The 15070-nt window shown below is 41.3% G+C and overlaps 1 protein-coding gene across 1 annotated transcript in view; it reads left to right on the top strand.

The window, feature by feature from the left end:
• Positions 1-15070, top strand: part of LOC117505689 (ankyrin-2-like) — a 235575-nt gene that overhangs the window by 49091 nt on the left and 171414 nt on the right. The window contains exons 3-5 of the mRNA XM_034165240.1: positions 273-371; positions 6203-6301; positions 6382-6480. Coding sequence (XP_034021131.1) covers positions 273-371; positions 6203-6301; positions 6382-6480 — 297 coding nt within the window. The remainder of the gene's footprint in view (positions 1-272; positions 372-6202; positions 6302-6381; positions 6481-15070) is intronic.

Genomic DNA, 15070 nt, shown 5'->3' with positions numbered 1-15070 from the left:
TGGTGTGTGTGGTTGTGTGTGGACGTTGTGTAGTTGACTGAATAGTTGTTGATTGTCCTCTGTCCATTTGCAGGTCTTAGGGACACAAATTTAACTGCACGTGAAATTAGCTTTAGTTAGCGGACTTTAGCGTGCACGTGACTCCAGAAGTGTTATCAGGTTCAAAAACAGTGTTGTCAGATTTTGAAGTGTTTATGGCCTCGTCATGTGTGTGGCCTGATTCAAACAACACATGTCCTTGTGTCCTCCTTTCCTCCTCCTTGTCTCCTCAGAATGGTCTCAATGCTCTGCACCTGGCTGCTAAAGAGGGACATGTGGACCTGGTCCAGGAGCTGCTGGACCGAGGTGCTGCGGTGGATTCAGCCACAAAGGTACGATTCCTCACTTCAGCTCCTTTGTCTCCTGTTGCCGTGGACTCTCTCAAAGTCCAACTTCTTACGTGTCCTGGAGGTCATTTCATACGTTCTTCTTTGCTCCTCTCTGCTGCCCCCTACTGTTTGTGGCATTCTTCAGTCATCTCCATGTGACAGAACTGAAGCTCCGCCTCACTCTGGTTTATGTCCACATACAGACATTTTTTCAGGAGTCAACTTTGCTCTTCATCCCATGATTGGGACGGTACAGGATTAAAGTTAGCGGGAGTGGACGGGAGCAGGAACCAAGGTTTTAGGAGCGAGTCGTTCTGCCCTCAAGTTTGAAAAAAGAGGCCAAAAAAAAAAAAACCATAGCTGGAGGCTTTGATTCAAGCCGTGTGTGTGTGTGTGTGTGTGTGTGTGTGTGTGTGTGTGTGTGTGCGCGCCGAGTGAAGCAACACGTTAAGAGAAAACAAAGACATGTGGTCCGTTCTGACATCCTGTTCACACTGTGTGCGCGTGTCACTGACAGACTGAAATGACAATATATGAATGAACGTTATAAAAATCACACACACACACATGTGTGTTTAAAAGGAAAAAAACCTGATGTGGAGAAGCCCAGAAGCAGAAATCACATCAAGCAGCTGAGAACTTAACAGGCTGTTATTTATTTTACGTGACTTCATGTGACTGAAGAGGAGAAAAAAGAGGAAAAGAACTCCTGTCAGAATATAAATACAAGCTGCTGATTTTTATTTTTCAAAATGATCAGGCTGCAGTTCTGCCTTTCATTTATTTCAAAGTAAGTTACTGCTTATTATTTTCAAAAATCATTGTTCTGTTTTTCCTGCACATTTGTGCGTTTTTTCCTTTGTAAAGCCCCTTTCACATTGGCCTATTCGTAGAGCTGCTTCGGTGTAGAGCGCTGGACGCAGTTTGAAGCAGGTCTGAGCAGCTCTACGTAGAGTTTTTCTCCCTACTCAGCAGTGTGCTGACAGTTACACACGTAGGACGGAAGAATTAAACATGTTTAATTTTCTTCGGTGTAGAGCGCTGGACGCAGTTTGAAGCAGGTCTGAGCAGCTCTACGTAGAGTTTTTCTCTCTACTCAGCAGTGTGCTGACGGTTACACACGTAGGACGGAAGAATTAAACATGTTTAATTTTCTTCGGTGTAGAGCGCTGGACGCAGTTTGAAGCAGGTCTGAGCAGCTCTACGTAGAGTTTTTCTCCCTACTCAGCAGTGTGCTGACAGTTACACACGTAGGACGGAAGAATTAAACATGTTTAATTTTCTTCGGTGTAGAGCGCTGGACGCAGTTTGAAGCAGGTCTGAGCAGCTCTACGTAGAGTTTTTCTCTCTACTCAGCAGTGTGCTGACGGTTACACACGTAGGACGGAAGAATTAAACATGTTTAATTTTCTTCGGTGTAGAGCGCTGGACGCAGTTTGAAGCAGGTCTGAGCAGCTCTACGTAGAGTTTTTCTCCCTACTCAGCAGTGTGCTGACAGTTACACACGTAGGATGGAAGAATTAAACATGTTTAATTTTCTTCGGTGTAGAGCGCTGGACGCAGTTTGAAGCAGGTCTGAGCAGCTCTACGTAGAGTTTTTCTCCCTACTCAGCAGTGTGCTGACGGTTACACACGTAGGATGGAAGAATTAAACATGTTTAATTTTCTTCGGTGTAGAGCGCTGGACGCAGTTTGAAGCAGGTCTGAGCAGCTCTACGTAGAGTTTTTCTCCCTACTCAGCAGTGTGCTGACAGTTACACACGTAGGACGGAAGAATTAAACATGTTTAATTTTCTTCGGTGTAGAGCGCTGGACGCAGTTTGAAGCAGGTCTGAGCAGCTCTACGTAGAGTTTTTCTCTCTACTCAGCAGTGTGCTGACGGTTACACACGTAGGACGGAAGAATTAAACATGTTTAATTTTCTTCGGTGTAGAGCGCTGGACGCAGTTTGAAGCAGGTCTGAGCAGCTCTACGTAGAGTTTTTCTCCCTACTCAGCAGTGTGCTGACAGTTACACACGTAGGATGGAAGAATTAAACATGTTTAATTTTCTTCGGTGTAGAGCGCTGGACGCAGTTTGAAGCAGGTCTGAGCAGCTCTACGTAGAGTTTTTCTCCCTACTCAGCAGTGTGCTGACAGTTACACACGTAGGACGGAAGAATTAAACATGTTTAATTTTCTTCGGTGTAGAGCGCTGGACGCAGTTTGAAGCAGGTCTGAGCAGCTCTACGTAGAGTTTTTCTCCCTACTCAGCAGTGTGCTGACAGTTACACACGTAGGACGGAAGAATTAAACATGTTTAATTTTCTTCGGTGTAGAGCGCTGGACGCAGTTTGAAGCAGGTCTGAGCAGCTCTACGTAGAGTTTTTCTCCCTACGCAGCAGTGTGCTGACGGTTACACACGTAGGACGGAAGAATTAAACATGTTTAATTTTCTTCGGTGTAGAGCGCTGGACGCAGTTTGAAGCAGGTCTGAGCAGCTCTACGTAGAGTTTTTCTCCCTACGCAGCAGTGTGCTGACAGTTACACACGTAGGACGGAAGAATTAAACATGTTTAATTTTCTTCGGTGTAGAGCGCTGGACGCAGTTTGAAGCAGGTCTGAGCAGCTCTACGTAGAGTTTTTCTCCCTACGCAGCAGTGTGCTGACGGTTACACACGTAGGACGGAAGAATTAAACATGTTTAATTTTCTTCGGTGTAGAGCGCTGGACGCAGTTTGAAGCAGGTCTGAGCAGCTCTACGTAGAGTTTTTCTCCCTACGCAGCAGTGTGCTGACAGTTACACACGTAGGACGGAAGAATTAAACATGTTTAATTTTCTTCGGTGTAGAGCGCTGGACGCAGTTTGAAGCAGGTCTGAGCAGCTCTACGTAGAGTTTTTCTCCCTACGCAGCAGTGTGCTGACGGTTACACACGTAGGACGGAAGAATTAAACATGTTTAATTTTCTTCGGTGTAGAGCGCTGGACGCAGTTTGAAGCAGGTCTGAGCAGCTCTACGTAGAGTTTTTCTCCCTACGCAGCAGTGTGCTGACAGTTACACACGTAGGACGGAAGAATTAAACATGTTTAATTTTCTTCGGTGTAGAGCGCTGGACGCAGTTTGAAGCAGGTCTGAGCAGCTCTACGTAGAGTTTTTCTCCCTACGCAGCAGTGTGCTGACGGTTACACACGTAGGACGGAAGAATTAAACATGTTTAATTTTCTTCGGTGTAGAGCGCTGGACGCAGTTTGAAGCAGGTCTGAGCAGCTCTACGTAGAGTTTTTTCTCCCTACGCAGCAGTGTGCTGACAGTTACACACGTAGGACGGAAGAATTAAACATGTTTAATTTTCTTCGGTGTAGAGCGCTGGACGCAGTTTGAAGCAGGTCTGAGCAGCTCTACGTAGAGTTTTTCTCCCTACGCAGCAGTGTGCTGACAGTTACACACGTAGGACGGAAGAATTAAACATGTTTAATTTTCTTCGGTGTAGAGCGCTGGACGCAGTTTGAAGCAGGTCTGAGCAGCTCTACGTAGAGTTTTTCTCCCTACGCAGCAGTGTGCTGACGGTTACACACTCAGAACTCAGAAATCCAGAAGCAGCAGGTCGCTCTCTGTCTGTCTGTGTGTGTGTCTGATCAAACCTGTGACTTTAAAATAAAAGCCTCGTTGCTGCATGTCGGTGCGCTCATCAAATGCCCTGATCGATCAGGTCTGATCAAATCAGCGGACCTGATCGAAGCAGCCGGAGCTCTAAAAGTTTAACGAGTCACAGCGCTTCATTCACAGCAGCACCAAGACAAATAATAATGTTAAATGAGTGTGTTTGTGACGCGCTCCACACCGTGCGGTAGAGAACAGAGGCAGAGAACAGCAGCTTGGGCGCCGTACGTGGTAGGAATGAAACTGTAAAAATGATCCAGTCCGCTGTTTGTTCTGCACAGCCAGCAGGAAGGAACTGGGTTTAAATAGCGGCAACACGCGACTGTGTGCACAATAAAAAGTGAACACATGCAGCTGTAAGCAGATCTACAAACACGGAAAAAGGCTGAGCACGCGCGCATTTCAGGCGTATTTAAATGAAACACAATGCTGCAATACACAGCTCTACGAATACGCCAGTGTGAAAGAGTTTAGTGTTTGTTCTACAAAGTTTTAAAAAAACAAAATGTTCACACTTTTCTTTATAGCAGTTCTGTAATTTCAGAAATGGAACAGAAACAACCACAAATCAGAAGAAGGTGGGACTGTATATAAAATGAAAATAAAAATAAAAATGTTTCTCCACCCACAGAAGCCAAAAGTTCTTCCAGAGTTGTGTCTTGGTGGCTTCCCTCACTCGTCTCATTCCAGCATGGACATTTAGTTTTTGAGAACTGCCTACCTGACACAGATTTACCATAAAGTACCACACTGTTTGTATTTCTGAATGATTGATGGAAATGAAGTCTAAGAAATATTCAGTGAGTTGGAAACATTCATGTTTTCATCCTCTGACATTTCCCACGAAAACTGACTGTAAATATTAATTCTTCCATTAACAAACTGCCCCGTCCCAACCTTTTCTTCTTGGAAAATGCTTCAGGCCTTAAATGTAGGAAAAAATAAATAAAAATAAAGCTGATCTCACAAAACATGAAATATGTTCGTTTCATACAGTCTGCAGTTACAGAAATAGAAGACAAAGTACATTTTCTGGATTATTACATGTCCATCACCACCACATTTTAAAAAACTATAAGACCACAGGCCATGAATTATTTATGGTTTGTGGCTTTTAGTGAAGTTTTTCTTTAATTTGGATTTTGGCAATAAGTGCCTCCCTGTATTACCACAGATGAACTGTTTCTGTTGCCACATCTTCTGAAATAAAACTGCAGAACACAAAGTCATCTAAAAAAAAATGGGGAGAAGATCAAATCAAATTTGGTGTATTGCCTAAAAACTAAAAGAAGGAAGAAATGGGAGCAGTTCAGGAGCGGGAGTCATTCTGAGTGGGAGTGGGAGCGGGATGGGAGTCATTTTACCAGGAGTGGGACAGGACAGGAATTTTTTTTACTCTGGCCCAGGATTAGGATGGGACAGGCATTTTTCTGTGGGAGCGGGACGGGACAGGAGTGAAAATCTACTTCTGTGTCACCCTCTAATACAGATGTGTCTTTGAGTAGAATGGACAGACCGGGGTCCACTGTCTCTGCAGCGCTCGGGGTGCGGTTTGTCTTGGAAGACCGGGGTCCACTGTCTCTGCAGCTCTCGGGGTGCGGTTTGTCTTGGAAGACCGGGGTCCACTGTCTCTGCAGCGCTCGGGGTGCGGTTTGTCTTGGAGGACCGGGGTCTACTGTCTCTGCAGCGCTCGGGGTGCGGTTTGTCTTGGAAGACCGGGGTCCACCGTCTCTGCAGCGCTCGGGGTGCGGTTTGTCTTGGAAGACCGGGGTCCACTGTCTCTGCAGCTCTCGGGGTGCGGTTTGTCTTGGAAGACCGGGGTCCACTGTCTCTGCAGCGCTCGGGGTGCAGTTTGTCTTGGAGGACCGGGGTCTACTGTCTCTGCAGCTCTCGGGGTGCGGTTTGTCTTGGAAGACCGGGGTCCACTGTCTCTGCAGCTCTCGGGGTGCGGTTTGTCTTGGAAGACCGGGGTCCACTGTCTCTGCAGCGCTCGGGGTGCGGTTTGTCTTGGAGGACCGGGGTCTACTGTCTCTGCAGCGCTCGGGGTGCGGTTTGTCTTGGAAGACCGGGGTCTACTGTCTCTGCAGCGCTCGGGGTGCAGTTTGTCTTGGAAGACCGGGGTCCACTGTCTCTGTAGCGCTCAGGACTCTAGGAATAAATATGATTGAGCAAAAACAGTCTTTCTGTTTTGCAGAAAGGGAACACAGCCCTTCACATCGCGTCTTTGGCCGGTCAGGTGGACGTGGTGAAGATTCTGGTCAAACGAGGTGCCGACATCAACGCTCAGTCTCAGGTGAGCCTCTGTTACCGCTCGTGCTGCTCTTTGACCTCACAAACCGCCGTGCTGACGGCAGATTGTCGTTTATGCGGCAGAATGGATTCACGCCACTGTACATGGCCGCTCAGGAGAATCATCTGGATGTGGTTCGATACCTTCTGGAGAACGGAGGCAACCAGAGCACGGCAACAGAGGTGAGACCGTGCCCCGTAAAGTTTGAGTTTTTGTTGTCGTGTACTATTATCTTTGGATTTTATTTTTGTTTACTGTTATCCTCTGTTAATAGCTATTGTTATTAATATTAATAATAATGATGATAATAATATTATTATTGTTACCATTATTATTGCTACTAATGATATTAATAACAATGAATATGACGGTTTTTAAATTGTATTTATTATTATTTACAACAAACAAGAATGTTATTGTCATTATTACTATTATTAATAACAACTGAATTATTATTGTAGCATAAAATAAAATAATAATTTGCATTTAAATATTTAATAATATCAAATCAAATCAATTTTTATATATAGCGCCAAATCACAACAACAGTTGCCCCAAGGTGCTTTATATTGTAAGGCAAGGCCATACAATAATTACAGAAAAACCCCAACGGTCAAAACGACCCCCTGTGAGCAAGCACTTGGCTACAGTGGGAAGGAAAAACTCCCTTTTAACAGGAAGAAACCTCCAGCAGAACCAGGCTCAGGGAGGGGCAGTCTTCTGCTGGGACTGGTTGGGGCTGAGGGAGAGAACCAGGAAAAAGACATGCTGTGGAGGGGAGCAGAGATCGATCACTAATGATTAAATGCAGAGTGGTGCATACAGAGCAAAAAGAGAAAGAAACACTCAGTGCATCATGGGAACCCCCCAGCAGTCTACGTCTATAGCAGCATAACTAAGGGATGGTTCAGGGTCACCTGATCCAGCCCTAACTATAAGCTTTAGCAAAAAGGAAAGTTTTAAGCCTAATCTTAAAAGTAGAGAGGGTGTCTGTCTCCCTGATCTGAATTGGGAGCTGGTTCCACAGGAGAGGAGCCTGAAAGCTGAAGGCTCTGCCTCCCATTCTACTCTTACAAACCCTAGGAACTACAAGTAAGCCTGCAGTCTGAGAGCGAAGCGCTCTATTGGGGTGATATGGTACTATGAGGTCCCTAAGATAAGATGGGACCTGATTATTCAAAACCTTATAAGTAAGAAGAAGAATTTTAAATTCTATTCTAGAATTAACAGGAAGCCAATGAAGAGAGGCCAATATGGGTGAGATATGCTCTCTCCTTTTAGTCCCCGTCAGTACTCTAGCTGCAGCATTTTGAATTAACTGAAGGCTTTTCAGGGAACTTTTAGGACAACCTGATAATAATGAATTACAATAGTCCAGCCTAGAGGAAATAAATGCATGAATTAGTTTTTCAGCATCACTCTGAGACAAGACCTTTCTGATTTTAGAGATATTGCGTAAATGCAAAAAGGCAGTCCTACATATTTGTTTAATATGCGCTTTGAATGACATATCCTGATCAAAAATGACTCCAAGATTTCTCACAGTATTACTAGAGGTCAGGGTAATGCCATCCACAGTAAGGATCTGGTTAGACACCATGTTTCTAAGATTTGTGGGGCCAAGTACAATAACTTCAGTTTTATCTGAGTTTAAAAGCAGGAAATTAGAGGTCATCCATGTCTTTATGTCTGTAAGACAATCCTGCAGTTTAGCTAATTGGTGTGTGTCCTCTGGCTTCATGGATAGATAAAGCTGGGTATCATCTGCATAACAATGAAACTTTTGTTTGTGAGTTATACCACGGAGTCAGGCACTTCTGATTTAAAGCTCTCTTTTTCAGAGGAGCTACAGCATCCAAAGTTGTCTTCAATGAGGATGTAAAACTATTGACGAGATACTCTATCTCACTTAGAGTTTAGGTAGCTACTCTGCCCTGTGTTGGTATATGGCATTAGAGAACATAAAGAAGGAATCATATCCTTAAACCTAGTTACAGCGCTTTCTGAAAGACTTCTAGTGTAATGAAACTTATTCCCCACTGCTGGGTAGTCCGTCAGAGTAAATGTAAATGTTATTAAAAAATGATCAGACAGAAGGGAGTTTTCAGGGAATACTGTTAAGTCTTCTATTTCCATACCATAAGTCAGAACAAGATCTAAGATATGATTAAAGTGGTGGGTGGACTCATTTACTTTTTGAGCAAAGCCAATAGAGTCTAATAATAGATTAAATGCAGTGTTGAGGCTGTCATTCTCAGCATCTGTGTGGATGTTAAAATCGCCCACTATATCCAAAATTGAAAGGGGCCTCAGCAGTGGGTAGCAAAATCATGTAACAGTTTTAAGTCATTTATAATTGTTTGGCCACATATGGCTGCACTGTAAATATGTAGCTATTATAAATAATTATTCTTTAGAATTAATGGTACTTCATGTGTGTGCCAAAATAATTAACAATTTTAAGACTTAACTAATTATTTAGGTTTGGTGTTTGTTAGAAGTAGTACTCTGGTGTCCTCAAAACCTTGTGGGAATAGTTGAAAAGTCTTTGTAAATTTAGAAAAGTTGTTTGAAAGCGATGTTGTAAAGTTACAGGAAAGGAAAAAGTCACTTTTCTGATCATTCACTCTTATTCTGAAAAACTCTGCTAGGAAGTTGTCTATAAAAGTGAATAACTTGACCAGCCTTAAAAAGTTATCAGGTTGGCATGTTGCTATCAGAAGTTACCAAAAGGGCTGAGACAAAAGGCGAGGTCGAGAAAAACAGGCACGGTCGGCAACAAGGAACTATGAGTAGGAACTAGGAACACAAATAGGAGAGCACGGAGACAGAACATCAACGATCAAGCACAGAACCCACAACTCAGAGGGCTTAAGTACACAGAAGATAATTAGGCAGTGCTGCGAAAGAGGTGTGGTGAGCTGGCAGGAGGAGGGCGTGGACAAACAACGACAAGAGACACTGTGTGAGGCAAGAGAGTGCAGTGACAAGTGGGCGAGGAGGTGACAGACAAAACAGGGTTAGGGATGAGATGAGGAGTGCAGAGACAACATGGACATGACTAATAACCATAAACTAACAATACTAAAACATCAAGACAGAGAAGAACTAATGAACAAAGAAAGAAAAAGATAAATAGATAAATAAAAAAAGAAGGCAACAAGAACATCAAAGGCTGAAACTGGAACAGAACTGCCACAAATAATACAACCGAAGACTAACAATAAAAAACCGTGGATCAAAGACTAAACTAAGCAAGAACAGATCTCCACATGTGGCTGAAGTGTGATGAACAGAAAACAAGCTGTGACACAAGCAATGATGAGCAAAAATCAAAGACAGTGGATCAAAGATAAAACTAAACAAGAGCAGAACTCCACATGTGGCTGAAGTGTGATGAACAGAAAACAAGCTGTGACACAAGCAATGATGAGCAAAAATCAAAGACAGTGGATCAAAGATAAAACTAAACAAGAGCAGAACTCCACATGTGGCTGAAGTGTGATGAACAGAAAACAAGCTGTGACACAAGCAATGATGAACAAAACTCAAAGACAGTGGATCAAAGACAAAACTAAACAAGAATGGAACTCAAGATGTGGCTGAAGTGTGATGAATAGAAAAGCTGTGACAAAAGAAATGATGAACAAAACTCAAAGACAGTGGATCAAAGACAAAACTAAACAAGAACAGAACTCCACATGTGGCTGAAGTGTAATGAACAGAAAACGACAAACTGTGACAAAAGTAATGATGAACAAAACTCAAAGACAGTGGATCAAAGACGAAACTAAACAAGAATGGAACTCCACATGTGGCTGAAGTGTGATGAACAGAAAACAACAAACTGTGACACAAGCAGTGATGAACAAAAATCAAACACAGTGGATCAAAGACAAAACTAAACAAGAACAGAACTCCACATGTGGCTGAAGTCTGATGAACAGAAAACAACAAACTGACAAAAGCAATGATGAACAAAACTCAGACAGTGGATCAAAGACAAAACTAAACAAGAATGGAACTCAAGATGTGGCTGAAGTGTGATGAATAGAAAAGCTGTGACAAAAGAAATGATGAACAAAACTCAAAGACAGTGGATCAAAGACAAAACTAAACAAGAACAGAACTCCACATGTGGCTGAAGTGTGATGAACAGAAAACAACAAACTGACAAAAGTAATGATGAACAAAACTCAAAGACAGTGGATCAAAGACGAAACTAAACAAGAATGGAACTCAAGATGTGGCTGAAGTGTGATGAACAGAAAACAACAAACTGTGACACAAGCAATGATGAACAAAAATCAAACACAGTGGATCAAAGACAAAACTAATCAAGAACGGAACAAAAGATGTGGCTGAAGTGTGATGAACAGAAAACAAGAAACTGTGACACAAGCAATGATGAGCAAAAATCAAAGACAGTGGATCAAAGATGAACTTAATCAAGAACAGAACTCCACATGTGGCTGAAGTGTGATGAACAGAAAATAAACTGTGACAAAAGTAATGATGAACAAAACTCAGACAGTGGATCAAAGACGAAACTAAACAAGAATGGAACTCAAGATGTGGCTGAAGTGTGATGAACAGAAAACAACAAACTGTGACACAAGCAATGATGAACAAAAATCAAACACAGTGGATCAAAAACGAAACTAAACAACAACAGAACTCCACATGTGGCTGAAGTGTGATGAACAGAAAACAAACTGTGACAAAAGAAATAATGAACAAAACTCAGACAGTGGATCAAAGACGAAACTAAACAAGAATGGAACTCCACATGTGGCTGAAGTGTGATGAACAGAAAACAACAAACTGTGACAAAGAAATAATGAACAAAACTCAAGACAGTGGATCAAAGACGAAACTAAACAAGAATGGAACTCCACATGTGGCTGAAGTGTGATGAACAGAAAAACTGTGACAAAAGAAATAATGAACAAAACTCAAAGACAGTGGATCAAAGACGAAACTAAACAAGAATGGAACTCCACATGTGGCTGAAGTCTGATGAATAGAAAACAACAAACTGTGACAAAAGCAATAATGAACAAACTCAGACAGTGGATCAAAGACAAAACTAAACAAGAATGGAACTCAAGATGTGGCTGAAGTCTGATGAACAGAAAACAACAAACTGTGACAAAAGCAATGATGAACAAAACTCAAAGACAGTGGATCAAAGACGAAACTAAACAAGAATGTAACTCAAGATGTGGCTGAAGTGTGATGAACAGAAAACAAGCTGTGACAAAAGCAATGCTGAACAAACATCAAACACAGTGGATCAAAGACAAAACTAAACAAGAACAGAACAAAAGATGTGGCTGAAGTGTGATGAACAGAAAACAAGAAACTGTGACACAAGCAATGATGAACAAAAATCAAACAGTGGATCAAAAACGAAACTAAACAAGAACAGAACTCCACATGTGGCTGAAGTGATGAACAGAAAACAAACTGTGACAAAAGAAATAATGAACAAAACTCAGACAGTGGATCAAAGACGAAACTAAACAAGAATGGAACTCCACATGTGGCTGAAGAGTGATGAACAGAAAACAACAAACTGTGACACAAGCAGTGATGAACAAAATCAAACACAGTGGATCAAAGACAAAACTAAACAAGAATGGAACTCCACATGTGGCTGAAGTGTGATGAACAGAAAACAACAAACTGTGACAAAAGCAATGATGAACAAAAATCAAAGACAGTGGATCAAGACGAAACTAAACAAGAATGGAACTCAAGATGTGGCTGAAGTGTGATGAACAGAAAACAAACTGACAAAAGAAATGATGAGCAAAAATCAAACACAGTGGATCAAAGACAAAACTAAACAAGAACAGAACAAAAGATGTGGCTGAAGTGTGATGACAGAAAACAAGAAACTGGTGACACAAGCAATGATGAACAAAAATCAAACAGTGGATCAAAAACGAAACTAAACAAGAACAGAACTCCACATGTGGCTGAAGTGATGAACAGAAAACAACTGTGACAAAAGAAATAATGAACAAAACTCAAAGACAGTGGATCAAAGACGAAACTAAACAAGAATGGAACTCCACATGTGGCTGAAGAGTGATGAACAGAAAACAACAAACTGTGACACAAGCAGTGATGAACAAAAATCAAACACAGTGGATCAAAGACAAAACTAAACAAGAATGGAACTCCACATGTGGCTGAAGTGTGATGAACAGAAAACAACAAACTGTGACAAAAGCAATGATGAACAAAAATCAAAGACAGTGGATCAAAGACGAAACTAAACAAGAATGGAACTCAAGATGTGGCTGAAGTGTGATGAACAGAAAACAAACTGACAAAAGAAATGATGAGCAAAAATCAAAGACAGTGGATCAAAGATGAAACTAATCAAGAACAGAACTCCACATGTGGCTGAAGTGTGATGAACAGAAAACAACAAACTGTGACAAAAGTAATGATGAACAAAACTCAGACAGTGGATCAAAGACGAAACTAAACAAGAATGGAACTCAAGATGTGGCTGAAGTGTGATGAACAGAAAACAACAAACTGTGACACAAGCAGTGATGAACAAAAATCAAACACAGTGGATCAAAGACAAAACTAAACAAGAATGGAACTCCACATGTGGCTGAAGTCTGATGAACAGAAAACAACAAACTGTGACAAAAGAAATAATGAACAAAACTCAAAGACAGTGGATCAAAGACGAAACTAAACAAGAATGGAACTCCACATGTGGCTGAAGTGTGATGAACAGAATACAACAAACTGTGACACAAGCAATGATGAACAAAAATCAAACACAGTGGATCAAAAACGAAACTAAACAAGAACAGAACTCCACATGTGGCTGAAGTCTGATGAACAGAAAACAACAAACTGTGACAAAAGAAATAATGAACAAAAATCAAAGACAGTGGATCAAAGATAAAACTAAACAAGAGCAGAACTCCACATGTGGCTGAAGTGTGATGAACAGAAAACAAGCTGTGACACAAGCAATGATGAACAAAACTCAAAGACAGTGGATCAAAGACAAAACTAAACAAGAATGGAACTCAAGATGTGGCTGAAGTGTGATGAATAGAAAAGCTGTGACAAAAGAAATGATGAACAAAACTCAAAGACAGTGGATCAAAGACAAAACTAAACAAGAGCAGAACTCCACATGTGGCTGAAGTGTGATGAACAGAAAACGACAAACTGTGACAAAAGTAATGATGAACAAAACTCAAAGACAGTGGATCAAAGACGAAACTAAACAAGAATGGAACTCCACATGTGGCTGAAGTGTGATGAACAGAAAACGACAAACTGTGACACAAGCAGTGATGAACAAAAATCAAACACAGTGGATCAAAGACAAAACTAAACAAGAACAGAACTCCACATGTGGCTGAAGTCTGATGAACAGAAAACAACAAACTGACAAAAGCAATGATGAACAAAACTCAGACAGTGGATCAAAGACAAAACTAAACAAGAATGGAACTCAAGATGTGGCTGAAGTGTGATGAATAGAAAAGCTGTGACAAAAGAAATGATGAACAAAACTCAAAGACAGTGGATCAAAGACAAAACTAAACAAGAACAGAACTCCACATGTGGCTGAAGTGTGATGAACAGAAAACAACAAACTGACAAAAGTAATGATGAACAAAACTCAAAGACAGTGGATCAAAGACGAAACTAAACAAGAATGGAACTCAAGATGTGGCTGAAGTGTGATGAACAGAAAACAACAAACTGTGACACAAGCAATGATGAACAAAAATCAAACACAGTGGATCAAAGACAAAACTAATCAAGAACGGAACAAAAGATGTGGCTGAAGTGTGATGAACAGAAAACAAGAAACTGTGACACAAGCAATGATGAGCAAAAATCAAAGACAGTGGATCAAAGATGAACTTAATCAAGAACAGAACTCCACATGTGGCTGAAGTGTGATGAACAGAAAACAAACTGTGACAAAAGAAATAATGAACAAAACTCAGACAGTGGATCAAAGACGAAACTAAACAAGAATGGAACTCCACATGTGGCTGAAGTGTGATGAACAGAAAACAACAAACTGTGACACAAGCAGTGATGAACAAAAATCAAACACAGTGGATCAAAGACAAAACTAAACAAGAATGGAACTCCACATGTGGCTGAAGTGTGATGAACAGAAAACAACAAACTGTGACAAAAGCAATGATGAACAAAAATAAAGACAGTGGATCAAAGACGAAACTAAACAAGAATGGAACTCAAGATGTGGCTGAAGTGTGATGAACAGAAAACAACAAACTGTGACACAAGCAATGATGAACAAAAATCAAACACAGTGGATCAAAAACGAAACAAGAATGGAACTCAAGATGTGGCTGAAGTGTGATGAACAGAAAACAACAAACTGTGACACAAGCAATGATGAACAAAAATCAAACACAGTGGATCAAAAACGAAACTAAACAGAACTCCACATGTGGCTGAAGTGTGATGAACAGAAAAACTGTGACAAAAGAAATAATGAACAAAACTCAAAGACAGTGGATCAAAGACGAAACTAAACAAGAATGGAACTCCACATGTGGCTGAAGTGTGATGAACAGAAAAACTGTGACAAAAGAAATAATGAACAAAACTCAAAGACAGTGGATCAAAGACGAAACTAAACAAGAATGGAACTCCACATGTGGCTGAAGTGTGATGAACAGAAAACAACAAACTGTGACACAAGCAGTGATGAACAAAAATCAAACACAGTGGATCAAA

The sequence above is a fragment of the Thalassophryne amazonica genome, unplaced genomic scaffold (genome assembly GCF_902500255.1).
Source record: "Thalassophryne amazonica unplaced genomic scaffold, fThaAma1.1, whole genome shotgun sequence".
NCBI lineage: Eukaryota > Metazoa > Chordata > Actinopteri > Batrachoidiformes > Batrachoididae > Thalassophryne > Thalassophryne amazonica.
Note: the sequence above shows the minus strand (reverse complement) of the source record. Positions and strands in the feature narration are given on the sequence as shown.